This window comes from Eutrigla gurnardus (genome assembly GCF_963514095.1).
Source record: "Eutrigla gurnardus genome assembly, chromosome: 23".
Taxonomy (NCBI): Eukaryota; Metazoa; Chordata; class Actinopteri; order Perciformes; family Triglidae; genus Eutrigla; species Eutrigla gurnardus.
In genome coordinates this window covers 3815226-3839695 of record NC_139934.1, presented here as the reverse complement: position 1 = coordinate 3839695, position 24470 = coordinate 3815226, and the positions used below count along the sequence as shown (strand labels likewise).

The 24470-nt window shown below is 43.2% G+C and overlaps 2 protein-coding genes across 3 annotated transcripts; both read right to left on the bottom strand.

Annotated features, from left to right (window-relative positions):
- Positions 1-272: 272 nt before the first annotated feature.
- Positions 273-16996, bottom strand: LOC311009298 (serine/threonine-protein kinase DCLK2-like). Its single transcript, XM_084003380.1, has 16 exons — positions 16764-16996; positions 15063-16225; positions 11891-12315; positions 9882-10008; positions 9445-9567; positions 9264-9352; positions 8921-8990; positions 8734-8839; positions 8594-8651; positions 7201-7320; positions 6972-7118; positions 6239-6372; positions 6077-6154; positions 5882-5978; positions 5678-5758; positions 273-5474 (listed from the first exon to the last, which is right to left on the bottom strand). Exons 2-16 carry the CDS (start codon positions 15490-15492, stop codon positions 5349-5351), a joined length of 2211 nt encoding a protein of 736 aa, XP_083859506.1. The 5' UTR covers positions 15493-16225; positions 16764-16996; the 3' UTR covers positions 273-5348.
- Positions 16997-20290: 3294 nt separating this feature from the next.
- On the bottom strand, positions 20291-24450 carry LOC311008687 (zinc finger protein 862-like). Of its 2 annotated transcripts, XM_084002500.1 has the most exons (13): positions 23871-24450; positions 23720-23792; positions 23566-23631; positions 23226-23473; positions 22963-23138; positions 22681-22856; positions 22422-22606; positions 22090-22337; positions 21762-22013; positions 21522-21680; positions 21211-21447; positions 20974-21120; positions 20291-20889 (listed from the first exon to the last, which is right to left on the bottom strand). In XM_084002500.1, exons 2-13 carry the CDS (start codon positions 23782-23784, stop codon positions 20788-20790), a joined length of 2061 nt encoding a protein of 686 aa, XP_083858626.1. In that variant the 5' UTR covers positions 23785-23792; positions 23871-24450; the 3' UTR covers positions 20291-20787. The 2 variants fall into 2 exon arrangements, with proteins under 2 accessions (XP_083858626.1, XP_083858627.1); XM_084002501.1 differs by lacking the exons at positions 23566-23631; positions 23720-23792.
- Between the last annotated feature and the right edge of the window lie 20 nt (positions 24451-24470).

The window sequence follows — 24470 nt, the reverse complement described above, 5'->3', positions numbered from 1 at the left end:
GATTGATTTTAAGAGAGATTTTGTGTATAACCGAACATTCCAAACTTTTTAATACAAATAAAACTTGCAGACATTTCAATAACAAGTTAAATTTGGGTTTTTCTTCATTCTTTTTGTATTAATTGTGTCACCAGAGGTCAATAGGTCAGAAGTACGAACCAAAATATGGAATGAGGAAGGAATAAAAGAAAATAAATTGGTAGTGATAAAGCATAAATTAATTATTCTAAATGTTTAACATGATGCATTAAACTCATTTAGATGAAGTGGATCGTCCCAGCAGGAAGACAACAACAACAACACGATGCCGCTGCATCCCAGTTTTTATTTTCACAGTTGAATGCATCGTTTCCGGATCCAAATCAGGGTTTTTATTTCCAGCCAATGGCCGCCGCACCCTGATCCAATCAAACGTACAGGTTTCACATTAGCACACATCACATTACAGATCATCGTTAGCATTAAAACATGTCTACAACATGTCCTCAAAACTTCTCCTTCCACTTCAACGCGGGACTAGTTTTCCTAAAAGCAACAGCCGGGCTTCGATTTAGATTTAAAAACACCTCAAAGTGCATCTTAGCTTAGTTTTCTAACAACTTTGATACAGTTTTTAAACAAATAAGAGCAGCAAATGTTTTTTAGTTCAAGGTCCAAGTAGATTGTCTTCAAAATGAAGCTTTTCATGTTTCAGCTGATTGAACGGAAAATATATCAGAGATTCCTTTTAGGAAAACCAGCCCAGTTCGGTTCAAAATCCTAACTTCTTCTTCTTCTACTGCAAAAAAAAAAGTCACTTCCTGTCTAAGATGAAGCGTGATGTGAAATGATCAAACATACATACGCATTCTGCCTTTTACAAACACGGAGGGCCTGATAACTGCAGCCACACTCATCAAATCCACTCGCCTGCCAATTAAAGCTGCATTCAAGTACCCATGAAGTTTGTGGGAATTAGAAGAATTTGTTCCAGTACACTTAAACATTAAATTAAATAATAAAGTCAAGTTTATATAAAAGACAGATATAGTCGGATGGTTCCCAAATATTACTGACGTCTGGGATTCTTAATGTGCAATTTTTTTCTCTTTTTTTTTCCAGGGAAGTGAACGCAGCACAAAAAACGGAAAAGACGAACGAACAAAAACAAAAAAGTGCACGTTTAAAGTGTCGCTACAGGATTTGTCCTCCAATGTAGAATTCAGTTGAGTTTACAAGCTGCGTTCAAGGAAACTCGTGCAACACAGCATTCACCAAAACATGTCACGTGATTGTGTTGTCTGGCGGTGGATTAATAATAATAATAATAATAATAATAATAATAATAATAAATGAAGTTGACCAGGTGTGGCTGCATCTCTAACATCGACAGAAGGCTCCTTTTGGTTTGGTATAAAGCAACGAGAACAGAATTAAGACTACCGGGTTCATAGCAGGCATAGAAGGTCGAAGGCCGAGCTGCCGATTCGAGGAGTTTGACGGTGATTCAGCTGAGTCATCGGTGTGATGACGACTCATGGCCGTTAAGAAGCCCTTGTTTTTTTACCTTTTAACACTGAGGGTTGGCCTCCAAACGTTCACATTCCTTTTCATCCGTCTAAGAAACTGTATTTTGAATTTGTGAGAATGCGATTAGTTCCCGCTAGCCATCTGGAATCATCGCCAAACTCTTAATCGGCGTCTCTCCGGCCAAAAGGTCAAGGCCATGGAAAGGTCGTGCTAAATTCAAAGGTCACGGTTGCATCACATCAACTTTTTTTTCTTCTAAAGACTAGCCCCTCCCCTTTTCCTGTTACACACACACACCAAACCTCACACACACACATGATCCTTTTTTTTCTGTACACACATCTTCTCCTCGCCTCCTCGGCGAGTCTTCTAACCAGTAACATCGACAGACCACATGACGGATGGAGCGACATGATTGATGGGTGACCCGCTAACGTCACGCCTCACAGACACGTGACCATATAAGGAAAGAGCTCCTGTCCGGTCGTTTCGTTGCCAAGCAACAGTTGCTACCAGATCTATAAGGGGAACTTCAAGGTGAAGAACTCTTTCATTACAGCTCGACGACATCCCTCGGAAAACTTGTTTTTTTTTTTATATGGAGTGAAAATACATTTTCAGTGGTGGAGGAAGTGTCTTTACTAAAGTAAAAGTACTAATACTACGCTGTAGAATACTCAGTATTATTAGTCATGCATTAAAGAATGAACACATTTTATTTTGCAACTAAATGCTGTTTCTTTGTCAGCCGGATTACGGGAAAAACTCCAGGCCAGATTTTCATGACCCTCTGTGGAAGAACCCGTTACATCATGGAGCAGATCAAAATCCCAGGAGGAAACACTAATACTTTAAACTGCTTTTCTCATCGCTTTTCACAGATTTCTCTGCGGACGTACTAGTTGTAAGATTAAAATAAAAGTGAGGAAATGCTGCCACGATTACCCAGAGCTCAAACTGTCCAAATCTCAACAAAGAAAAGCAGCAAATCGTCACATTTGAGAAGCTGAAATAGTGAAATATTTGGCATTTTTGCACAAAGAAAAAAAGACTTGACAGTCACCAATTCATTTTTAAATTGTATATACTGCAACAGACTAAAAACTACAATATTTCTCTGTAGTATAAGTGTAAAGTACAGAAATGGGACGACTCAAGTAAAGTACTCGACTCTAAGACTTGAGTAAATGCACTTCCACATTCCACCACTGTACATTTTTAAATGTTTCACTACCAATCTTTTTTTTTTTTTTTTAAACATTTGGGTCTTGAGGGGAAAAAAACAAGTTTTCTTCGGGATGCCGACACATCACGCTATGATGACGTTGTTTCTTTTTCATTGGAGTATTTACTTTTGTTCAAAACTGCTACTGTTTCCCTACTTCACAACTGACACACAAACAGACACCAACAGATATTTACAGTATTTACAACATGTCCTATCCTCTCGACTGCAGGCGGGAGGCGAGGCAGCGCTCGGAGGCTGTGCCCCGTAGCTTCAGTCACGCTGCAGGTAAGAAACCTGTTTGTTTGTTTTTTTAATGGTGAGGTTTAGAAGTCACTCAGTTAATTAGAGTTACAGTACGAAGGCTGGGGAGTAGGTGAAGGTCCTTCAGTGGAGTCCATGTAGACGGGGCTCATTATTTTGAGGTTTTGGAAAAATCAATATGATCAAAAATCCAAGTGGAAATCGGGCTGTAATCTTGCGTTCACACCAAATGTGAAGCTTATTTTTCTCACAGCGTGAATGCTGTGATTTCTTGGTGAGCAACAGCTAAATGTGCTGTTTTTTACATTTCTTTTTGTGTGAAGATTACAGGAGGTTAACTAGCGAGCCTTGGTTGTGCTGGTAGGCGGATATTGGAGCTGCCTTTAGGCTAAGCTAGGCTAATCGCTCCATGCTTCATCTCAGGATGGGAATGTTATGATGTTCTTAACCAACTCTTGGAAAGAAGGCATATTTCCTTAAAAGTCAAACCAAGGGTTTAAAATAATCTGCTACTTCTTAAAAACCAAGGTATATTTCAGGAAAAATCTGTAAAAACCCAAAAAACAATGAGCCTTATCCGTCTATAGCCAAAGACGAGTGCTATAGTCTGAAGAGGGGAACCTATGAAAGGGCTGACATTTACAACGTTAGGAGGAATTCGTCAGCAGTGTAAACAGGCACAGGACTCAAACATCTACTTGGGTTGGTTGGCGCCAAGTAGACCAAATGAGAAATGTCCTTCAGGTCAGCGAAAGGAGAGCTGGAGGGTCAAGGCAGGATAAATGGGACGTGTCCCAGAACAAATGGAAGACTTCCTCGTTGCAAGCAGCAGGGACTTCTGAGAAAATCATCCCTAAACCAGAGGGAATCAGTTGTTTATGTCCCTATGAAAGTGGTTTGAGGCCTTTTTTCAAACCACGCAAGTCCCGTGAGACAGGATGGGTCCAGTAGCACTTTCATGGTGTCCCGGTGTTGCTATGATCCTTCAACTAGCAGTGAGGCGATTTCATTAGTGTCCAGCCGAAACAAAATGGGATCCCGTCTCTTGATGGGCTTGTCAAAGAGGACGTAAATGCTTTTCCAGTACAGCAGCAGAGACGGGACTTGTGAAGTCTTCAGTAGATTACACCGGTCTTGACCGTCTACTTGTTTGGCTTCCAGTGGACGAAAGGTTCTAGAGTTCTAGAGCAGAAATAATGATACTTGTTTGGTAAATGGGGATGAATTCTGGACCATATTTGAGGGAACTTGTTTGGTTTCCAGTACATAATACGAATGAACTAGAGCAGAGATAAGAATACTTGTTTGGTTGTGATGGAAGTGGTGAGTTCTGGACCATACTTAAGGGAACTTGTTTGGTTTCCAGTGCAAGAAACAGGAGGGGTTCTAGATCTGAATGAGAATACTTGTTTGGTTCCCAAGTAATGGAAGGGGTGAGTTCTGGACCATACTTAAGGGAACTTGTTTGGTTTCCAGTGCAAGAAACGGGAGGAGTTCTAGATTAGAGATAAGGATACTTGTTTGGTTTCCAGTAAATTAAAGATGTGGATTCTGGACCATATTTGAGAGAACATGTTTCCAGTGCATGATAAGGAACCAGAGGTTTGGGAACTCCTGTTGTTTCCTTTGAAAGGGGGGACATACTCAACTAGATTTGAAGGAACTAGTTTTCAATAAATGCAATGGGATGAATTCCAGACCAGAGATGGGTGACTTATTTTGTCTCCAGAAGATGAAATATGATGATCTATACACTAGGTGAGGGACCTTGATGGTTTTCAGTAGTTAAAAGGGGGGACTGATTCTAAACCAGATTTTAGGGAAGTCCTTGGGTTTCCAGTTTATATAAAGGGATGTATTCTAGACTAAGAACAGGACCAGTTCTAGACCAAATATTTGGGACCTTGTTTGATTTCCAGTGGACACAAGGGGGACTGATTCTAGACCAGAGGTGATGAAACTCACTTAGTTTCCATTAAATTGAACAGGATGTGCTCCAGACCCCAATGAAGGGGAACTGGCTCAGTTTTCAGTAGGATGTGGATGTGTTCTAGACCAAGGTTGAGGGAACTAGTTTGGTTTCCAGCAGAAAAAACAAGGAGTTGTTCAGATTTAAGTCCAGTAGGTCCAACAGGTCCTACCCGAGACCGGATATTGGTGGACTTGTTCCAGTAGATAAAACTCACTTGGTTTTTCCAAAGAATCAAACAGGACCTGTTCTAGACTCAAGGTGATGAGGGAACTTGTCTGGTTCCCTGGAGAAGTCCAGAGTTGGGGAAACCTTTTTTGGCTTCCAGTCGATCAAACAATCAGTGTTGTTTGGATTCCAGTGGATTAAAGGGGGCGAGCTTTAGACCATCGGTGAGGGAACTTGTTTGGTTTCCAGTATCGGGGAGTCCTGCTCTGGTTCCAGTGGGTCTCCACTGGTCTGGTCTTCAGTGCTGCTCACAGTGTTGGAGTCTGGGGGAGCCTCATCCTAAACACACCAATGACACGTTTTAGTGTGAAAGTCTGAGTACTCAGATTACTTTTTAAATGTCGGCTCCAGCTGTTTTGAGGAACACAGTGTTTTCATGAAGGAACCTTAGAGAATATTTACGTCTAAAATATGGATTTCCGTAAATGCGTGTCAGTTTCCCTCTGTGTGTGTGGTATCGGTGCTATGTTCTGTGCTCTTACCGTCACCCAAGGGTGTGACAGGACCTCCTCGGCGGTGAAACGAGTGTCCACGTTCACCTGCAGCATCTGGCTAATCAGCATCTGAGGAACGGGGTCATGTGACTGTTACTGCAGTGAATCCATGTTATGAATATCATATATTTGCGCTGCTAATCGTAGAAATTCTCAAACATTCCTAATCTTGTTTGAGCGTCTGAGCGTTACCTTGGCCGGGAGGCTGATGGTGTCCCAGTCCGGAGACGGAAACTCCAGCTTCCCTCTGAGGATCTGATCAAACAACTCCTCCTGGACGTTATTCTCACTAAACGGGGGGGAAATGTGAATTAATATAATTAATTAATAATTCTCTCAGCCAATAGAACGACGGATCTAACAAAGCCTGACTTTGTATCCACCGACCTTCTGAATGGAGGGAATCCACACAGCAGGATGTAGGTGATCACGCCCGCCGCCCAGATATCCACCTTCAGACCGTATCTACATACACACACACACACACACACAGTTCAATACCAACCCTCGATTCTCCACAAACTAATGCCCACTAACGGATTTCCTCACCCGGTCTCGGCGATGATCTCCGGGGCCACGTATGTCGGCGTGCCACAGACCGTGTGCAGCGGTCCCTCCACCACCGTCGCCAAGCCGAAGTCACCCAGCTTCAGAGACTTGGTGCCGTCGGGGTACTCACACACCTGCCGCACACACATTACACACAAGTAACACAACTTGATTCATTGTGATGGCCATTCATTCAGTCCACAAGTAGTTTGCATTTATTTATATTTGAGCATAGCTTCAGTGATGTATGAATATTATCGGTTTTACCTAACCGGTCTTTATGCTAAGCTAAGCTAACCAGCTGCTGGCTGTGGCTTCATATCTACTGTACACTAATGTCCAAAACTATTCCTTCATTGTATTTATAACGTTTGTAGCTGGTATTCATACTTGTACGACCGATATTCCAAAGTACGGTGGCCCTGAGAGTCAGAACACGACATTCAGCAACACACAACTGAAATATCTGAAATGTTTTTGGACCCTCAGGGCCACCGTATCCCCAAAGTATCCAGTATTAAGAAAGTATTTTTTGTGCTGCATTTGTTTGAAGAGTTTCCCCAAAATGTACAGGAACTTGCCAAAATAAAAGCCCAACTCCCAAACAAGGTGCTTTTATTCTATATATCTTGTGGTTGGACTCGTATTTGTGTGTGTGTGTGTGTGTGTGTGTGTGTGTGTGTGTGTGTGTGTGTGCGTGTGTGTGCGTGCGTGTGTGCGTGTGTGTGTGTACCAGCAGGTTCTCTGGCTTGATGTCTCGGTGGACGATGTTCATCCGGTGCAGGTACTTGACAGCGCCCGCCAGGTTGAACACCATGGCGCTGGAGTCGCGCTCGCTGTACTTTGTGGAGGAGGTGATGGCGTCGAACAGGTCGCCGCCCTGAAGGAGGCGAGGCATGAAAATATAGATATATATATATTTTTTTAAATATTTCTTTATATATTTAGTGGCAAAGTCAAACCTTGACGAGCTCCATGACCAGGAACAGCTGACTCGGCGTTTCATCCACCTCGATCAACTGGATGATGCTGGGATGTCGAACCCGCCGCAGCACCGCCACCTCGTTCTCTATCAGGTGCTCCTGTGTACACACACACACACACACACACACACACGTGTACAAACACTCAGCGGTGAGCTTTCTACAGTCTACGCATTCAAGGTATTTGTGGGTAATTGTCTGATTTCCCAGCCCCCCCTGAACTACACACGGTAGGTTTCTGCACTTGATTTCATTCCTCCATTAAAACTAAGGAGTTGGAATTGTGATCAATAAATAAATATGGATTTAACGCTAATCACATGATACCTGACAAATCGCACCTTTCAGGTCACATGGAATGGCTCTATGTCCAAACCCTGTTCTCTGGACACGGGTGTCCCTCAAGGCTCAGTATTAGGACCTGCATGGACCTAATACTGAGTCACTGTCAGTATTAGGTGTCGAGGGCATCACAGTATTGCCGTCGTCAACTGCGAGGAACCTGGGTGTAATCCTCGATGACCAACTATCCTGCACCCCCAACATCACTGCTGTGGCCCGATCCTGCAGATTTGCCCTCTACAACATCTGCAGGATTCGGACCCTCCTCACAAAGGATGCAACACAACTCCTGGTCCAAGCACTGGTCATCTCCCGCCTTGACTACTGCAACTCTATCCTGGCCGGACTCCCGGCCTCTGTGATTAAACCATTGCAGCGTATCCAGAACGCTGCAGCACGCCTTATCTTCAATCTACCCAAATTCTCCCATGTGACCCCCCTCCTCCGTGACCTCCACTGGCTCCCCGTTGCAGCACGCATCCAATTCAAGACGATGACACTGGCCTTCAGGGCCATCAATGGAACGGCACCCATCTACCTTCAAACACTGGTCAAACCTCACGCCCCGAAGCGAGCACTTCGCTCCTCTACTTCAGCTGGCCGGCTGGTACCACCATCGCTGAAATCAAACAAATGTGGCTCAGCAAAGTCCAGACTCTTCTCTGTTCTGGTCCTCAGTGGTGGAACGAACTCCCGACTAATGTCAGGACAGCTGAGTCATTTGCCATTTTCCGAAAAAGGCTCAAGACTCTCCTGTTCAGACTTCACCTCGACTAGCATGACCTCCCCCCCCCCCCCCCCCCCCCCCCCCCCAAAAAAACCACCCTTACCTATAGCACTCTAGTTTACTCAGATGAGGACCTAACACTTGTTCTACTTTTAGCTCTTACTTTATCGGCAATGATTCGTTGTGGTTTCCTTGTTTCTTTCTTTTGACAAATGTACTTATTGTAAGTCGCTTTGGACAAAAGTGTCTGCTAAATGACCTAAATGTAAATGTAATATCAAAGCGATCTTTCAGTCGTGTTACCTTCCCGCAGCAGCGAGCTTTATCAATGATCTTCAGAGCGTACTCCTTTCCCGTCGACCTGTCAATGAAAACAGAACCGTCCACACCAGCCCATCACTTATTGATTGTTGATCGTCTTTCTCCTGATTGATGGGTCTCACCTCTCCATGCACTCCTTGACCACGGCGAAGTTCCCGTCTCCGATCACTTTCCCCACTTTGTACTTGTCGTTGATGATGGAGGAGGAAACGGACCGGTTTCCGTTCACTGCGAGGACGACAGGAGACGCGTTTAAACGTTTTGTTTTTTAGACTTTTACATTTCTCACGTTTTAAACGACATAAACACCTTCGACGGCGTCGTCCGGCTGCTCGGCTTCTCCGTTTACGTCCGTGGAGGAAGCGCGACGAGGAGACACCTGGGGAGAAAAATACGTCTTATTTTGAAATTCACATTTTGAAAGAGGATTCAGGAAGTCGGGGGATGAATCGGTTGTTTAGTATTTTTCAGTATTTTACGACAATTTACGTTATGATAATAAATTATATATATTTTTAATCTTTAATTCAAGCTGTTTTATTGAAATTAGTGAAATAATAAAAAAAAATTGAATTTCAACTTCATCTTTACGAGCTTGAATTAATTAAATCATAATTAACATAAAAACTGTGAATAAATCAATGAATCAGACCTTGAGGCTGCGTCGTGTCCCGGGGCTGGTGGGGGAGGGGCTGGACCGTGACGACTTCCCAGCTGACTGCGATGCTGAAGCCTCATTGGCTACACACACATAGGAGAAAGGAGCCATCTGATTGGTTAAAATAATGTCATTACCACACCGGCGTGAGGGCGGCGTGGAGCAGCGGTCCTACCTGGGCCGGGAGACTTGGCTCTGGGGGGGCCTTTGGGCGGAGCCTTGGAGGAGAAGCTGGAGCTGCTGGGAGTTTTGGGAGTTTTGGGACTAGGGGTGGGGCGAGACACCTTGGTTTTGCATTCTGAGGAGAGAGAGAGAGCGGACGGTTATTTATTGCCAGAACCGGCACTACGCTATGATTTAGCTGTTTAACACGTAAAGTGATTTTTAATTATTACATTTTTTTGGTGGGTTTTTTACAAAGTCAATGACATAATTAGAGCCTTTTTTATTAATTTTTTTTTACAATCACATTTCACAACTCTTCTAATGACATCTGATTTGTTACCGTATATTTTTTAAAATAGCTTCCAGCCTTCAACCTTCATCGGACGTTTCATTTAAACTCTTTTTCATTTTTAAATCAGTAAATGCATTAAAATGTGTGTGACTCACCGTTCACGAAGGCCGATGTTTTGCTGGTGTGTGTGAGCACAAAGTCGTCCTGGGCGTAACGAAACTTCTCCGGCCCGCACGCCATGAACACATCGTCGTCGCCAAAGAAATCCTGCAGACAGGTCAGCTGCACACACACACACACACACACACACACACACACACACACACATTGATTAAACTCGTGTGTGTGACTAAGCAGACGACAGCTGGGATATTCAGCTTCACTGGACTCACACACACAAACAAACACGCTGTCTGTCTAAGAACTGTCTTGAGGATTAAATACAAATCATCATCCAACCAAACGGACGGACAGACAGACAGACGGAGGGAGGTGAGACAGGTGAAGATCAACAGAGGACGAATTAAACGGATAGAGGAGGGTCGGATCAGACGGTGGTGGAAGTAAAAGCACCAAAACACCGACGTGGAAAGCAGATAGTCTAGATTATCCCGACCAAAGTCATTCAGGATTCATGATATTATCCAGATAATCATCATCATGCTTAGAAATCACACTTTAACACTTATTACGTAATATCGTGAAGAGCGGATGAAAGATATTCTCTTTCTGATGATTCCTGCAGAAATCTATTCTCCTTAAACAGCTTTTCAAGTCACCACTACAACTTACTGTGAGGCAAAATCACTCTCTCTTCCTCCTCCTCCTCACCTCCTCCTCCTCCTCACTTCCTCCTTTTGTCCTTAACTTCACCCCTCACTCCTCTTCTGTCCCATCAGCCCCCCTATTTTACTGTTTACTGTGTGTGTGTGTGTGTGTGTGTGTGTGTGTGTGTGTGTGTGTGTGTGTGTGTGTGTGTGTGAGAGAATGAAGGACGCGGTTGTTATTAGATCGCTGGTTACCATGGTGACCACACTGCAGTGTCAATGTGTGTGTGTGTGTCTCCCCTAGTGCATGAAGTGACTGCACAAAGTGAAAGGACGAAGGGAGGACACACACACACACACACACACACACACACACACTGTTTCTGAGTCTGAGAGCGAACTGAGAGTATAACCCTTCATTAAGACACACTGCCTTCAAAATAAGAGCCTCCATGAGGTCCAAAAGCTCCTTTAAAATGTTGATATTGATGTGTTGGGTTTGACCTCTTAAAGCGACGCCGTTTTCTTCTGTTTTAAATATCGTTTGCTTTGGATTTATTGTACTTAATCGCTTCAGCGTTAAATTTAAAATGGAAGATGATCTTTCAGTTTGTTAAAAAACTTAAATTAAACACAAATTAAAATGTATACAAACGCCAAAACAGGATTGGAGAAGTTATGTTGGACACGAGCTGAATATTTATCAGCACAGACTTTTCTAAAAATAGAATGTTAATAAAGCCAAAGTGATGTAATGTGATGCTTTCATTATGAAGTGTACTTTGAGCCGTTTGTGTGCGTTTCAACATATCTGAGCTGCGTTCGCTGCAACAACTTTAAACCGTCTCATCTGTAACTTCAAAGCGATGCGTGGTTGAAAATAGCCCGTGAACCTGCGATATGTTTAAAAAAACAAAAAAACAAAATCCTCAACTCGATGCGCGTCGCACAAAAGAGCTTCAGCGAGGATCAGAGCGGATTTCAGCTGACAGTCAAACAGACGCTTCAATGAAAGTAGAAATATTCAGCTTCAAAAGAGACTCGACGTCCCGACACTTCAAACTGAAACCCGGCTTCTACTTTGGTTGGTTTTTTGGCCGTCGCCATCTTGGTTTCTGGCCGTCACCATCTTGGTTTTTGGCCGTAGCCATTTTGTTTTCTTGCAACCAGCAGTGACATGAGAGGGTGGAGCTAAGTGCAACCAACCAGATGGGAATCATTAATTTTGTACGAGAACATTTCTATATAACTTTGATCAAGAAATGTTTTATTTAAGTTTTAAACTACAACTGTTCCAACATTTCCCAGCATGCATTTCAACCACTCCTCACCTGAACGTATTCCTTCAACACCTTTTTAAAAATAGGAATAACAACCAACAACCAACGTCCTCTCACCTGTTTCCCGTCCAGCGTGTACAGCCTCTTCACGGCGCCGGAGTCCAGCTTGATGGCCTCCGTGATGTCGGCCAGCACTTGGTCGAAGGAGTGAGCCGTCTTCTTGTTCAGCAGGATCCTCACCGCCTTGCGAGGCTTCACGCCGCTGCGGATCACCGTCACCAGTTTGGGCTTGATGAAGTCTTTGCTCTCCCTGCCCTCCCTGACGTCGGGCCGTTCCCTGGAGGAGCTGGCGGCGGCAGCGGCGGCGGCGGCAGCAGCAGTGGCGGCGGCGGTCACCGACACCCCGGTGGACGCCGTCGAGGGCCGACTCGAGCTCCCAGTTCCCGCCCCGGCGCCGGCGCCTGGCTTCCAGCTTGGGACGGAGGTCTTGTTGTAGTCGACCTTCCGGTAAGGCTCGTTGGAGGCACAAATGTAGCATTCGCCTGAGAGAGGGTGGGAAGCACGAGTTACACTGCTGCAGTAAAACACCGTCAAAACTTCAAGGACACCAAACAATTTAAATGCAAATAAAAATCATTCTTATTCAGGCATCCAGAGATGGTGCGTTCAAGGCCACCAAACAGCTTACATGAGCACAAACTAGTTTATAGATGTAGACTCTTTATGTAGCTCTCAAAATACAACCAAATCATGCATTTAACTAAAAATAAAATCCTGTATTTTATCATATTGCTGGGGAAAAAAAATATTGCATTTTCACCCCTTCAATCAAAACCAAACAGCAGGAGTCCACAGTAATGCTCATTGTTTATCTTCTTTTAGGTAGTTTGAGTAAATGTACCATCTTGTATTACAATTCCTGTTTAAATATCTCCAGCAGCTTACAGCCAATCACATGTCCGGTAGCCTGCAGTCACTCTCCCGTTTTACCTTATATGGTTGCAAATGGCTCCCCTCTCTCCCTCCCTTCATATATCCGCAGGGAGAACACATTATCCCCTCACACTACCTCGTCAGCCTCTGTTACCCTCAAAAACACACCTCCACTCTCCTCTTATGTTCACACGCCGCCAGGGGTGACCTTGTGTCTCCAGGTGTGACCTCGTGTCTCCAGGTGTGACCTCGTGTCTCCAGGTGTGACCTTGTGTCTCCAGGTGTGACCTTGTGTCTCCAGGTGTGACCTCGTGTCTCCAGGTGTGACCTTGTGTCTCCACGTGTGACCTTGTGTCTCCAGGTGTGACCTTGTGTCACCAGGTGTGACCTTGTGTCTCCACGTGTGACCTTGTGTCTCCAGGTGTGAGCTTGTGTCTCCAGGTGTGACCTTGTGTCTCCAGGTGTGACCTTGAGTCTCCAGGTGACCGACTTTCACTTTGCTATTCAAACCAGCTGGACGGGACTAATCTGTGGTTTTATTCAAATACCTGACTGTCTGAAAACACACAGCACCTTTCAGTGTGAGCAGCAGAGCAAGGCAGCAACGCCAACTGTGGTTGCAGGTTCAATGCCGATTGAAGACAAGTCCACAGCAGGACGCACAGGACCCTGAACAACTGAGTTTAAACACGCATACCTATATTTATTTGGAGCATTAGGGGAACGAAGTGATGCAAGATATTGCGATACTTAAGTCACGATATGATACGATATTTTCACGATACAATATTATCACAATACTTCACTCACTGTACAATATTATCACGATATTTAACTTACAACTCAATATTATCACTATACCCACTAAACTCACAATACCTTATTGTCACGATACAATATCACAACAAGATATTGCAATACTTAAGTTACGATACATTATTGTCACGATACAATATTATCACTATACTTAACTCACGATACCATATTGTCACGATACGATATCACAACAAGAAGTTGCGATACTTAAGTCAGATACAATATTATCACAATACTTAACTCACAACACCATATTATCACGATACTTTTGTAAAATCTTGTCAATTATTTTGTGTTTTTATCATTTGGATTTCTTTGGAAACTCCAATACATCCAACTTCTTGCTTCATTTTACAGCCTTGTCTGACAAAATGTAACAAATAAATAGATGCTTCACACAAGTGGCCATTAAAGGTTATTTAATTGTATTTTTTTATATCATGTTATATCCATGGCCAACTAACCAATCATACAAGCTTCTTGAATTGATGATGTCAACCCTCACAAATCTTTAAGTGTTTCCCACTTTGGCGATTCGCTCTGTTTGTTCTTTCTTTTCACCGCCTAACGAGCGCCGCCGCCGTCCTTTTAGTGCATCTCCGGCTGAGCAGCTTCCTGCCTCCGACACTCACCAGATGACATTACAAGCAGTCGCACATCAATATTGATGGTAAGTGATGTTACTCAGCCGCTGGTCTGTTTCCGTCTAAATGACTTTAGACGGACAGGAAGAGCAGATGGACTGGACATAATGCTGAATATTATTATTATTATTATATGTGAGTACATTTATATCCGAGATTCGGATTCACTTTTCAGGACTTGACTTGCGAATCACAGGTGGATGGTTTGATTCCCTATACCTCACTGTTGGACGAAATGTTGGTTTTTAGGTCTATTTGTTAAATTCCCAATGAAAAGTCCTATAAAGTGTATTTTTATGTCGTCTTGACTTTAATCAACTAAACACTGAACTGTGTTTATCTGCTTATGATGTGCAGAAATAAATAATTCAAGTGTATTGTTTGCTTAACAAAGACGGAGAGCAGAGAGGAAGGAGGAAGTTTAAGGCGGACGGATCGATTGATTGATCGACAGAGAGAGTGACCGGAGGTCTGGGCGGTTTCGACTTATTAGACTGTGATGTTAACGCTCAGAAATCCATATATTCCTATGAGAGAGAAGTTGGGCACTCCATAAAAATGAAACGGACAGTTTTACATACAATGAGCGATTATTTTCTCCACAATAAACCATGATCCCCCCAGTTTTTGCTCCAACTTTGGTACTCTCCACCTTCTCTAACTGGCTTCACAAAATAAGCTCGTCCACCAGACGGGGCGTGAATTAGCCTTTCTATACGAGAATTCAAATATAAACACAAAATTCACAGCGACAAGCTATAGTTTTCTGGCCAGCAGGGGGACCCTTTGTGAAGCTTCATATTCAGCATATATTTAATAATAATAAGCATATTTCCCACAAACTGAACCCTGACTTTCAGTAGGGTGTGGGTCAAGAGAAAGCTGCTAAATCCTACCTTCCACCAGCTCGTCCATGCTGGTGATCTTCTTGCTGCCATCCATGGTGTAGATGGTGCGCACCCCTTGAGGCAGATGCAAGTTATCCGCCAATGAGCGCGTCAGCTCCATCAGCAGCGCGTCGTAGGAGCGGAACCGGTCGCTGGAAACGGCGTAGACCAGACCCTTGAAGTAGCGGTCTCCGTTGCGATAGAAGCGCACCTTTTTGGCCCGTTTCTCCGAGGTGAGCGCCTGCAGGGTGCGGGTGCGGTAGTAGCTGCAGTTGGCGCTGTGGGCCGGACTCGGCACCAGGCTGCTGCCCCGGGAACTGGGGCCAGACCCGCCGGCGCTGGCGGTGGAGTCATCTCGCTTGGTGCGGGTGGAGCGTCCGCGACGAACCTTGTCGCGCTCCTCAAAGTGCTCCAGCTCGAGGGTCTTACTCAAAGACATGGTGAATACTGGCCGGGTGGTGTTCAACAGAGTCGCTGCTACATGAGGCTCATCTTCCAACAACCATGAATAGTGAGGTATCCTGGTGAGTAATAGATGGAGCTTGGGTGACCCGCTTGTAGATCCAGTATCTCGTATCAGGATACCTTTACACTCACATTAAGAAGTACTGTAGAACCAGTATCCTTTTTGTTGACAGTAAGTAGTCCTCAAAATGTGGTTTTAGATTCTCAAAACCCAGCTTCTGGACTTCTTCTAGTCCAGTTTGTCCAATGAACCAGTACGAATTAAAAGTAGGGCCAAAAAGGTCCTTACAGTTTTGGTCCCGCAGGTGTAATAGAGGTTACCTGGAGATCAGGTAACCCTGTCGTAAATCCAGTGGTATCCCACTCAAACTTCGTTTAATGCTACGAGATTCTCCGCGAGAAGAATCCTAAAATACTTTTTATGGATGCTTTAATCCAGAAGGATCGCGTGGAGGTTCCTGCTCAAAGGCTGCTACGAAGATCCGATGTGTGCCGACGGACACGATCCAGGGAAGTAAAATTCATACTCTCTAGTCGATGATTTGAATGTGCCCTCGCGGTGACCCGGCGGCGGTGACCTCCGTACGTTATCGTGCAGACCGAGTCCCGGCAGTCCGGCTTCACACCTGGCACGCTGGTTTGTAGTCCGCTGCTAATCCGCTAGCTTTTGATGTTTCTGTCCCGGCATCCTCAACACCGCTCCATCACTGACAAACAAAGAAAAAAAAGATGACAATCGCACGCTTTACTGACGACACAGATCTGATATTGGACATTCAGCCTTGCAGAAAGAGAGCAATATTTCAGGATGCTGCACACAGATTTGCATGAATTAAAAGGTTTTTAATTGTGTGCACAGACTTACCTCCATCAACACCCATGCTCCCTGTGCTGCATTCATTTTTATTAATGTATCCTGGTCGAGTTACATACAAAAGAGGTTGTAATATTTCAGTTAAATTACATTTCCAGCAAAGGCCAGTCAGACATTTGCATTGATTTTGCAGTCAAATTAAATGTACCTGCAGCCAGGAGCGAAATATGAGCTCGTGCGTCAATTTGGTGATGTAACAAAAAAAAAACCTGTGCCCTGTTTTGTCTGGTTATCTGATAAACGAATTGACTTTATCCATCAATCCGCCCCAAACACTGCTAAGCTGTGCTGACATTCAAACACACACACACACACACACACACACACACACACACACACACACACACACACACGGAGAGGGAGGCACCTACCAATAATGCCGTGAAACCGGTTTGTTGCTATGGAGGCTTTTTCTCCTCGTCCGCCCCGCTGCAGTGCTCGGGGGTCCGATCCGGTGGATTGAGGCTTCTACGACCGAGTCGACCTGGTCCGAGCCGAGCCGGTCCGCTAACCCGGGATTCAGGGATGCAGCGGGGGGTGGGGGGGCAGGCTACACCGGCGGAGGACCGGGATGCACCGAGACAAGCATGGCCGCTGCAGCAGAGGGAGGAGAGACCGGCTAAACTCCCCCTCCCCTTCCTCTCTCCTCCGCGGATGTACGTGATGACAGCGTCCCTCCCTCCCCTTTCTCTCTCTCTCTCTCTCTCTCTCTCTCTCTCTCTCTCTCTCCCGGTCTTTGTCTAGCTCGCTCTACCACTCCCTCACTCTGTCTTTTGTCTGACTCTCTCTCTCAAATTCAGTTCTCGTTAGTGCTGCTGCAGTTAATCAAATCACTCATTACACCCACGTCATACACTTAAATAACATTGAAAACAAATGTACATAACATCGCTTTACTCATTTAATTAAAAATGTACATAATATTGAATATTAATAAGTAAAAAAAAATTGGGTCATTATTTTGCTTTGTTTTTGACAAGATGCTAACATTGACTAAGCCAGTTAATTCAATACAAAGCTTAAGCTAGCTAGGAGAGCCTTAGCTTAGCTTAGCATAAAGACAATACCCAGGAAGACTTTAGCTTGCACTTGACCACGCAACTGTTATCTTAGCTTAGCATAAAGACTGATATCATGAGGAAAATGCTAACGTTAGCTTGTGTTTGGCCAGGAGAACTTTAGCTTAGTGTAGTATAAAGACGGAAACCAGGGGGAAAATACTAGCATAAGCTTGAGCCCGACCAGGAGACAGTTTAGCTTAGCATAATGACTGATATCAGGGGGGAAATGCTAACGTTAGCATGTGTTTGGCTAGGAGAACTTGAGCTTAGTGTAGTATAAAGACGGAAACCAGGGGGAAAATACTAGCATAAGCTTGATCCCGACAAGGAGACAGTTTAGCTTAGTATAATGACTGATATCAGGGGGGAAATGCTAACGTTAGCATGTGTTTGGCCAGGAGAACTTTAGCTTAGTGTAGTATAAAGACGGAAACCAGGGGAGAAATACTAGCATAAGCTTGATCCCGACCAGGAGACAGTTTAGCTTAGCATAAAGACTGATATCAGGAGGAAAATGCTCACCTTAGCTTGTGTTTGGCCAGGAGAATGTTAGCTTATGTTAGTATAAAGACGGAAACCATGGGGGAAATGTTAACATAATCAACCTTGAGCCCAACCAGGACACCATTTGTTCAGCTTAGCATAGAGATTGACATCAGGAAGAAACAACTAACATTAGCTTGTGCCTTGCCAGTATACCGTTAGCTTAGCTTAAAGACTGAAATCAGGAGTAAACAACGAATGCTGACTACTGCAGGAGACAGTTTTTATCTTAACAGGAGACCATTTGCTAAACTTGGCATAAAGAGCCAAAACTAACTAATAAATAAATGATGATAAATTACTATAATGGCTGAAGTCATAAATAATTCTTCTCTTTTAGTGAGCTAAATATTTGATGAGGCTATGATGGGCGGGATTAAATGTGTGTTGGGGGGCGCGGCTGTTGATACGTCACAATTGTCAATTTTTTCTTGAAAATTGGCTATATGAGCTTATTGCAGTTATACAATATTAGCATGTGGTTGTATGAATGGTGAGAAAACAAAACATTGAAGAACAGAAATGCAAAATTTGGTTTGGTTAAATTCAATTTAATAAAAAAATTGCACTGTAATGTAAAATTAACACATTGTAAACATGAAATACAACAACATTGGTATAGGTGATAATATTATTAACAACGACGACAAAAGTTGGAAACAAAGGATGTTATGTATGTTGCTTGGTAAATACAATGTGCTTTACATTAAATCAGTGAGTACTGGAGAAAGCTTGCAATGATAGGCTTATGTTCAAATTGAACGCTGTCTCTCGATCTCTGGACCAAAGTGAAACTACAAAATCTTAAATTTGCTCGGTAATATTATATTTCACATGCATGCTCTTCTCTTTCTTCCTTTGTAGAAGTCTCTGATTGAGGCACATTGAGAAAGAGCCCATGGGTGGTGGGGGGCGACAGCTGGGACCTGAGGCAGCCCCGCCCTTTACTGTCCACCAAACCAGTGAACCATCCATCCCAACATGACAAGGTGGACCGGCCATTATGTTCTGGTAAACATGAACTGATACAGATTCTACTGATAAAACAATTGAGAATGTCACAATGGTCATTTCGTTTGGTGTACATAGTTGAGTTTTAAAAGGGTTCAAGGTTTTTTTTTCCTAAACTTTTTGAATAAAGACTAAGGAGAAAACACAAAATATAACATTTACATTTTACATTTACATTTAGGCAAGGCAACGTTATTTGTGTGTGTAGCAAATTTCATACACAAGGCAGTGCTTCACGTCATAACATGTCATACAATAAAGTGAAAAAAATAGAAGAATTAAAAGAAAATAAAGGCAAAATTAAAATGCATTACAGAAAGACAAGGAGAATAAAAACATATTACTTTTTTTTTTTTGGTTTATTTTTATTCGATTTACTACTATTTTTCTAATTTTTATTTGTATGCTCGATGCCCAGTCTATCGTTTTTTCTCTCTGACATACTCCCGTGTCACGTCTGTTGTCTATATGTACACTTTGTCTAGGCTGTGGACTGCTGAACTGAATTGCCCTTTGGGATCAATAAAGTTGTTTGAAGTTGATATTTGCAATACAATGGACAATTAATTGGATGTTAAAAGATTTAGCAGAAAGCTATGGTGAACATAAGAGTTTTCAGTCTAGTTTTAAAAGTGGTCAGAGTTGGGGCAAGTCTAACATCTTCAGGAAGTTTATTCCAGCCATTTGTTGCATAGTGACTAAATGATGCTCTCCCGTGGATGTTGTTTACTCTGGGAATCACTAACAGATTGGTCTCAGAAGATCTTAGTGGTCTAGAAGGCTTATGTAGTGGGAGCATATCAGTGATATACTTCGGTCCTAGACCATGTAGTGATTTATATGTGAGCAGGAGGATTTTGAAATCAATCCTCTGACATACAGGGAGCCAATGTAAGGATTTAAGAATTGGTGTAATGTGCTCACATTTTTTGGTCTTTGTAAGAACTCTAGCAGCAGCGTTCTGAACAAGCTGTAGCTGCCTGACAGTTTTTTTCGGAAGACCTGCGAGGAGACCATTACAGTAGTCTAGCCTACTAGTAATAAAGGCATGTACAAGTTTTTCTAAGTCTTGAGCTGACATTTAGGGCATTTAGCAGATGCTTTAGTCCAAAGCGATTTACAATAAGTACATTTGTCGAAAGAAAGAAACCACAACATATCATTGCTAAAAAGTAAGAGCGAAAAAAAAATAAATAGAAACGGATGTTAGGTACTCGTCTGAGTAAAGTAGTAGCTGTTCAGCAAGTATAACTTAAGTTTATAACAATTCAAGCCTCTATATTTACAGGGTTTTTCCTGGCTCAAATTGAGGCAGAGGTGGTACCATCCTGACCATAGATCCAGTCGGCAACCTGGGAACGCCCCCGGGAACGCCCAATTCACGTCGGCATCTCGTCATAATTGTGGTTTCTCCGCCCCCGAGGGGGAAAACAAGCTGGAGTGAATGGCAAAATCGTGTGCTTTCTTGCTGTTTTCCCCCTCGGGTATCACGTGAATTGGGCGTTCCCGGGGCGTTCCCAGGCTTGCCGGCTGGATCTATGCACGTGCATGTATTCTGTGCATTCAACTGACTCACTTTTTTACAGGCAACATTTTTTAGTTAAGAGTTCTAATAAGAATGACAATTGTAATTTTAAAGCATTCTTTTATTAAAACAATAAACATAGAAAAATAAGGTGCCAACTTTAAATTGAAAGTACATAAGTGGGGATTTATCTACAGATCTCGCAACCAGACAGAGAACATTTCAGCCTCCTGTTTTTCATTTGATAAAACCTCCTCATGCACTCCTTGTAGTCCAAGGCCTCCTGGTCTGGTCCATCGATGGCCACCTTGCAACAGATTGCCTCTCTTTCAATCTGTTGTGCAGAGGTGTCTTCACCTTAAACAAAATAATTCATGCATTAAGTATTTTTGTATTTATTCTGATACAGACATGAAGAGTGTGTTTTCAATCATATATTACAATTTTGAGTGCAGAGAAGAGCCTCTCCACATCCGCAGTCTGGACAGGGGCTGTGAGGGCGATAGCAGCTGCAAGGCTTAGGGTGGGATACAGCTCAGTAGATTCTGCAGATACAAGCCACAGAAGCACCTCCTCCAGGGATTTGGTCTGAATAAAAGCAGAGTGAAACAAAGATTAAATTATTCAGTAAAACCAGACTGTTGTGGTGGTGATACAGTTAATGTAAATTAATAGTACCTTCAGATCAGGACTCCCCACTCTCAGTCTGTAGGAGCTCCACTCAAACAACAGGTCAGACTCCCTTAGTCTTGGAAACTGCTCAGCCAGTGTCCTCATCTCAGCATCCCCATACTCTGTACTAGAGTTTGCCAAAATTTGTCTGGGAGAGAACACACTGAAGACAGACAAACTGCCGGTGTTTGGGAATCTGTTTTCGATGTTCTCAGTCAGCGCAGTCAGAAATGGCTCCATCACCTGTAGAAGATTAAAAAAAAAAGGTAAAAACAGTCCTTCTGTCCACATTACTCAAATACATTCCTAATACATACAGTGTTCTTGAAGCTCTCCCACACATCATCTTGGAAATATGCAGGGACCTCTTCCTGCAGAGGCTTCAGACCAGCATCAGACTGGAGCCATGCCTGCCAGCAGTCTTTGACCTTGTTGCTCTCTTTCAGCTGTGCCAGTGATGATTTCAGCACTGTGACCTGAGATAAAACACAACAGCTCAGCTAGTAACAGCATTTCAATTAACAGGAAACCCAAGGACTATGGTATTGATCTCGTACCTCCTGCTCCACCTGAGAAAAAAAAAGGTTTCTCTTTTGAAAAACCAAAAACTGCCGGTGGATCTTATGATGCACAAGTTGCATTAGGCACAGGGCAGGGGGGAAGAACTTGTCCTTTACAAAGGAATACAGTCCTTTTGCGGTTGGCTCATTCCGGGCTTGGAGTGAGAGGTCCGCGATGAGAGCAGGTAGAATTCGGCGCATCACATCTGTTGCTTCCTTATTAGATTCCCATCTGGTAGTGTTTCCTCCCTACAAAAAAAATAATTAGTAAATGACAAAAAAAGCAAAAATGGATCTGAATAATCTAGCACTGAGTATTGCTAACCTGCAGTTTGATTTGGGGGAGTTCAAAAAGCCTCTCCATGTCCTTGAGACTGCTGGTCCTATTACTGGAAGCCTGGTAGAACCAGAAGATAGTTCCAACAGTCCTGGCATATTTGGTGAGATATTGAACTGCCCTCTGCCCCTTAATGCAGTCTGACACTGCCAGATTGAGTCGATGTGCCACACAGTGTACGGTTATCAGGCCAGGGAATAAGTCTTGGAGTCTCTTCCCAACTCCAGTTTTTCTCCCTAAAATAATAAAAAACTCAATCTTATTAAATCTTATTAAATGTTAACGAAAAGGTAAATGCAAAAAAAAAGAAGAAAACTCACCTATCATGACTGCAGCTCCGTCACTTGCAAAGGAGGCTAGCTTGTTGGTTGGCAGCATTTTGTCATCTCTGATGACTCGCAGGATGGTGTCATACAGAGTTGCAGCATCCCCAGCAGACACTGCACCCAAATGCAGCACCCTGGTTTGGACTACAGTGCTTCCCACATGGTTGGGTCCTAAAAAGCTAAATATATATATATATCTAGTTGAAGTAATTTTTAATACACAATTTTATTTAGTTGTACAAAGTAATGTTACCTCACAACTAGACCCAGTTGCTTTGTGACAGAGATGTCAGTGGTCTCGTCAACCATTAATCCCCACACTGGGGATTTTGACAACTCTGCCACCAACTGGTCGTCCAAAATCTGGCCAATGACCTCCACCATCTCATCAATTATATGGCTGCTGGTGTATTTGGTATTGGCACTGACCTGGGGGGAAAACAAATAGTAATTAGGTTGGCCTACTTCATTTTAAAATAATTATGTGAAAAACATTCAATATACAATTATGTAATTAAATAACTTAAGAATTTACATTCAAACCATTGAAATAAGCACAGCCCAAGCGCTTGCATAAGAGAATGATGGGCTCATAGCTTGTGTGGTGGGGCCACTTTTGCTTGAGACACTCATAAATGATTTTGAAGCAGCCCTCAAGTGCTCTGTGGTCCATGTCCACCTGTGCTGCAATAGCACGCTGCAGTGTCCTCCCTAAAAAACACAACCAATTATTTCTTTAAAAAACTATATTATTTTAGTTTTTTGTAACTTTCATAGTTAAGTGTTTTTAGGTACTACCTTCTTTCATACACTTCTCCTTCTCTTCTGCTGCTTTATGATTAGCTGCCACCTCGTGTCTTTTTAACGTGTCCAGCCTGTAGTTGGTAGATGGCTGTCTCACAAGGGCGGCAGCAATTGCCTGCTGCGTTGGGGTACAGTGCTTTTGGCATAAATAACAATACATGCCTTCCTCAGTATGCCTGAGCCAGGTAAATTGATTAAGCCACTGCTTGTCAAACCCACTGGCTCTGTGTTTTTGAGAAGATCTGGAAAGATGAATAAAAAATTATGTTTAAATCACGTACACGTTGGCTTTGCATTGTTATGCTCCTAATGACTTGGAAACGGACCAACGTACCCTTGCCTCGCCGACTCGTCCTGTCGTGCATTCTGACCCTCGCTATCGCCAGTCCCTGTCTGTGAACTACTTTCAGATATTTCCACATATTGTCACCACCATGAATTATTACCTTTAAACTGACTGTTACGTTCATTTGTCTGCACTGTTTCACCTGTACTCCTGACTCTCCTCCTCGCGAGGTCGCTTTTTAAAGAAAAAGCTGATTTTCCCTGCCATCTGCAACGCTAAAAACCAGTAACGTTACTCAGGAAACTTTTTTTTAAATAAACACGACATGCTTGGATGAAAAAAGCAATATTTACCTGTTTGAACGAAGCCCCCGGGAAGTGCGCCAAACTTTGAAGGAAAAATCCTTAGACAGTAAAAGAAAAATCAGGATGCCGATACCGCCAAAAACCGTGAAAAAACTGCTTCTTTTTTGGTAGTTGTTTCAGGCCTTCCGCTGCACTGCTGTTGATACAGCGCCCCCATAGTGGCGCAATGCAGCAACTGCAGTTAAAATGACATCCATAGCTGGGGGCAGAGCGATATGGCGGCACAAAATTAAGAAAAAAGCTGGGGGCGGCACGAAATTAGCTGGAGGCGGCCGCCTCGCAATTTTGAACGCAGGAAAAACCCTGATTTAGTTGAGTCGTTAATATGCACAAGGGATTTTCTTTTGGAATGAAAGCTATATTCTATTGAACAGGTGGTATCCTCAAATTTACAATACCTGAAGAAATAATAGTTCGTCTCTAGAAGATGAAGTCTGCCTTTCTAATAATGAAACTCAGGAGATCAAAGCGTGGCTATAATAAAGAAACATGGATCACGTCCATTACACATTATAAACTCACCAAAACAAAAATATTTCATACATAAAATCCCCAGTTCCCCAGCACTTGTGCAGTCCACAAAACTAA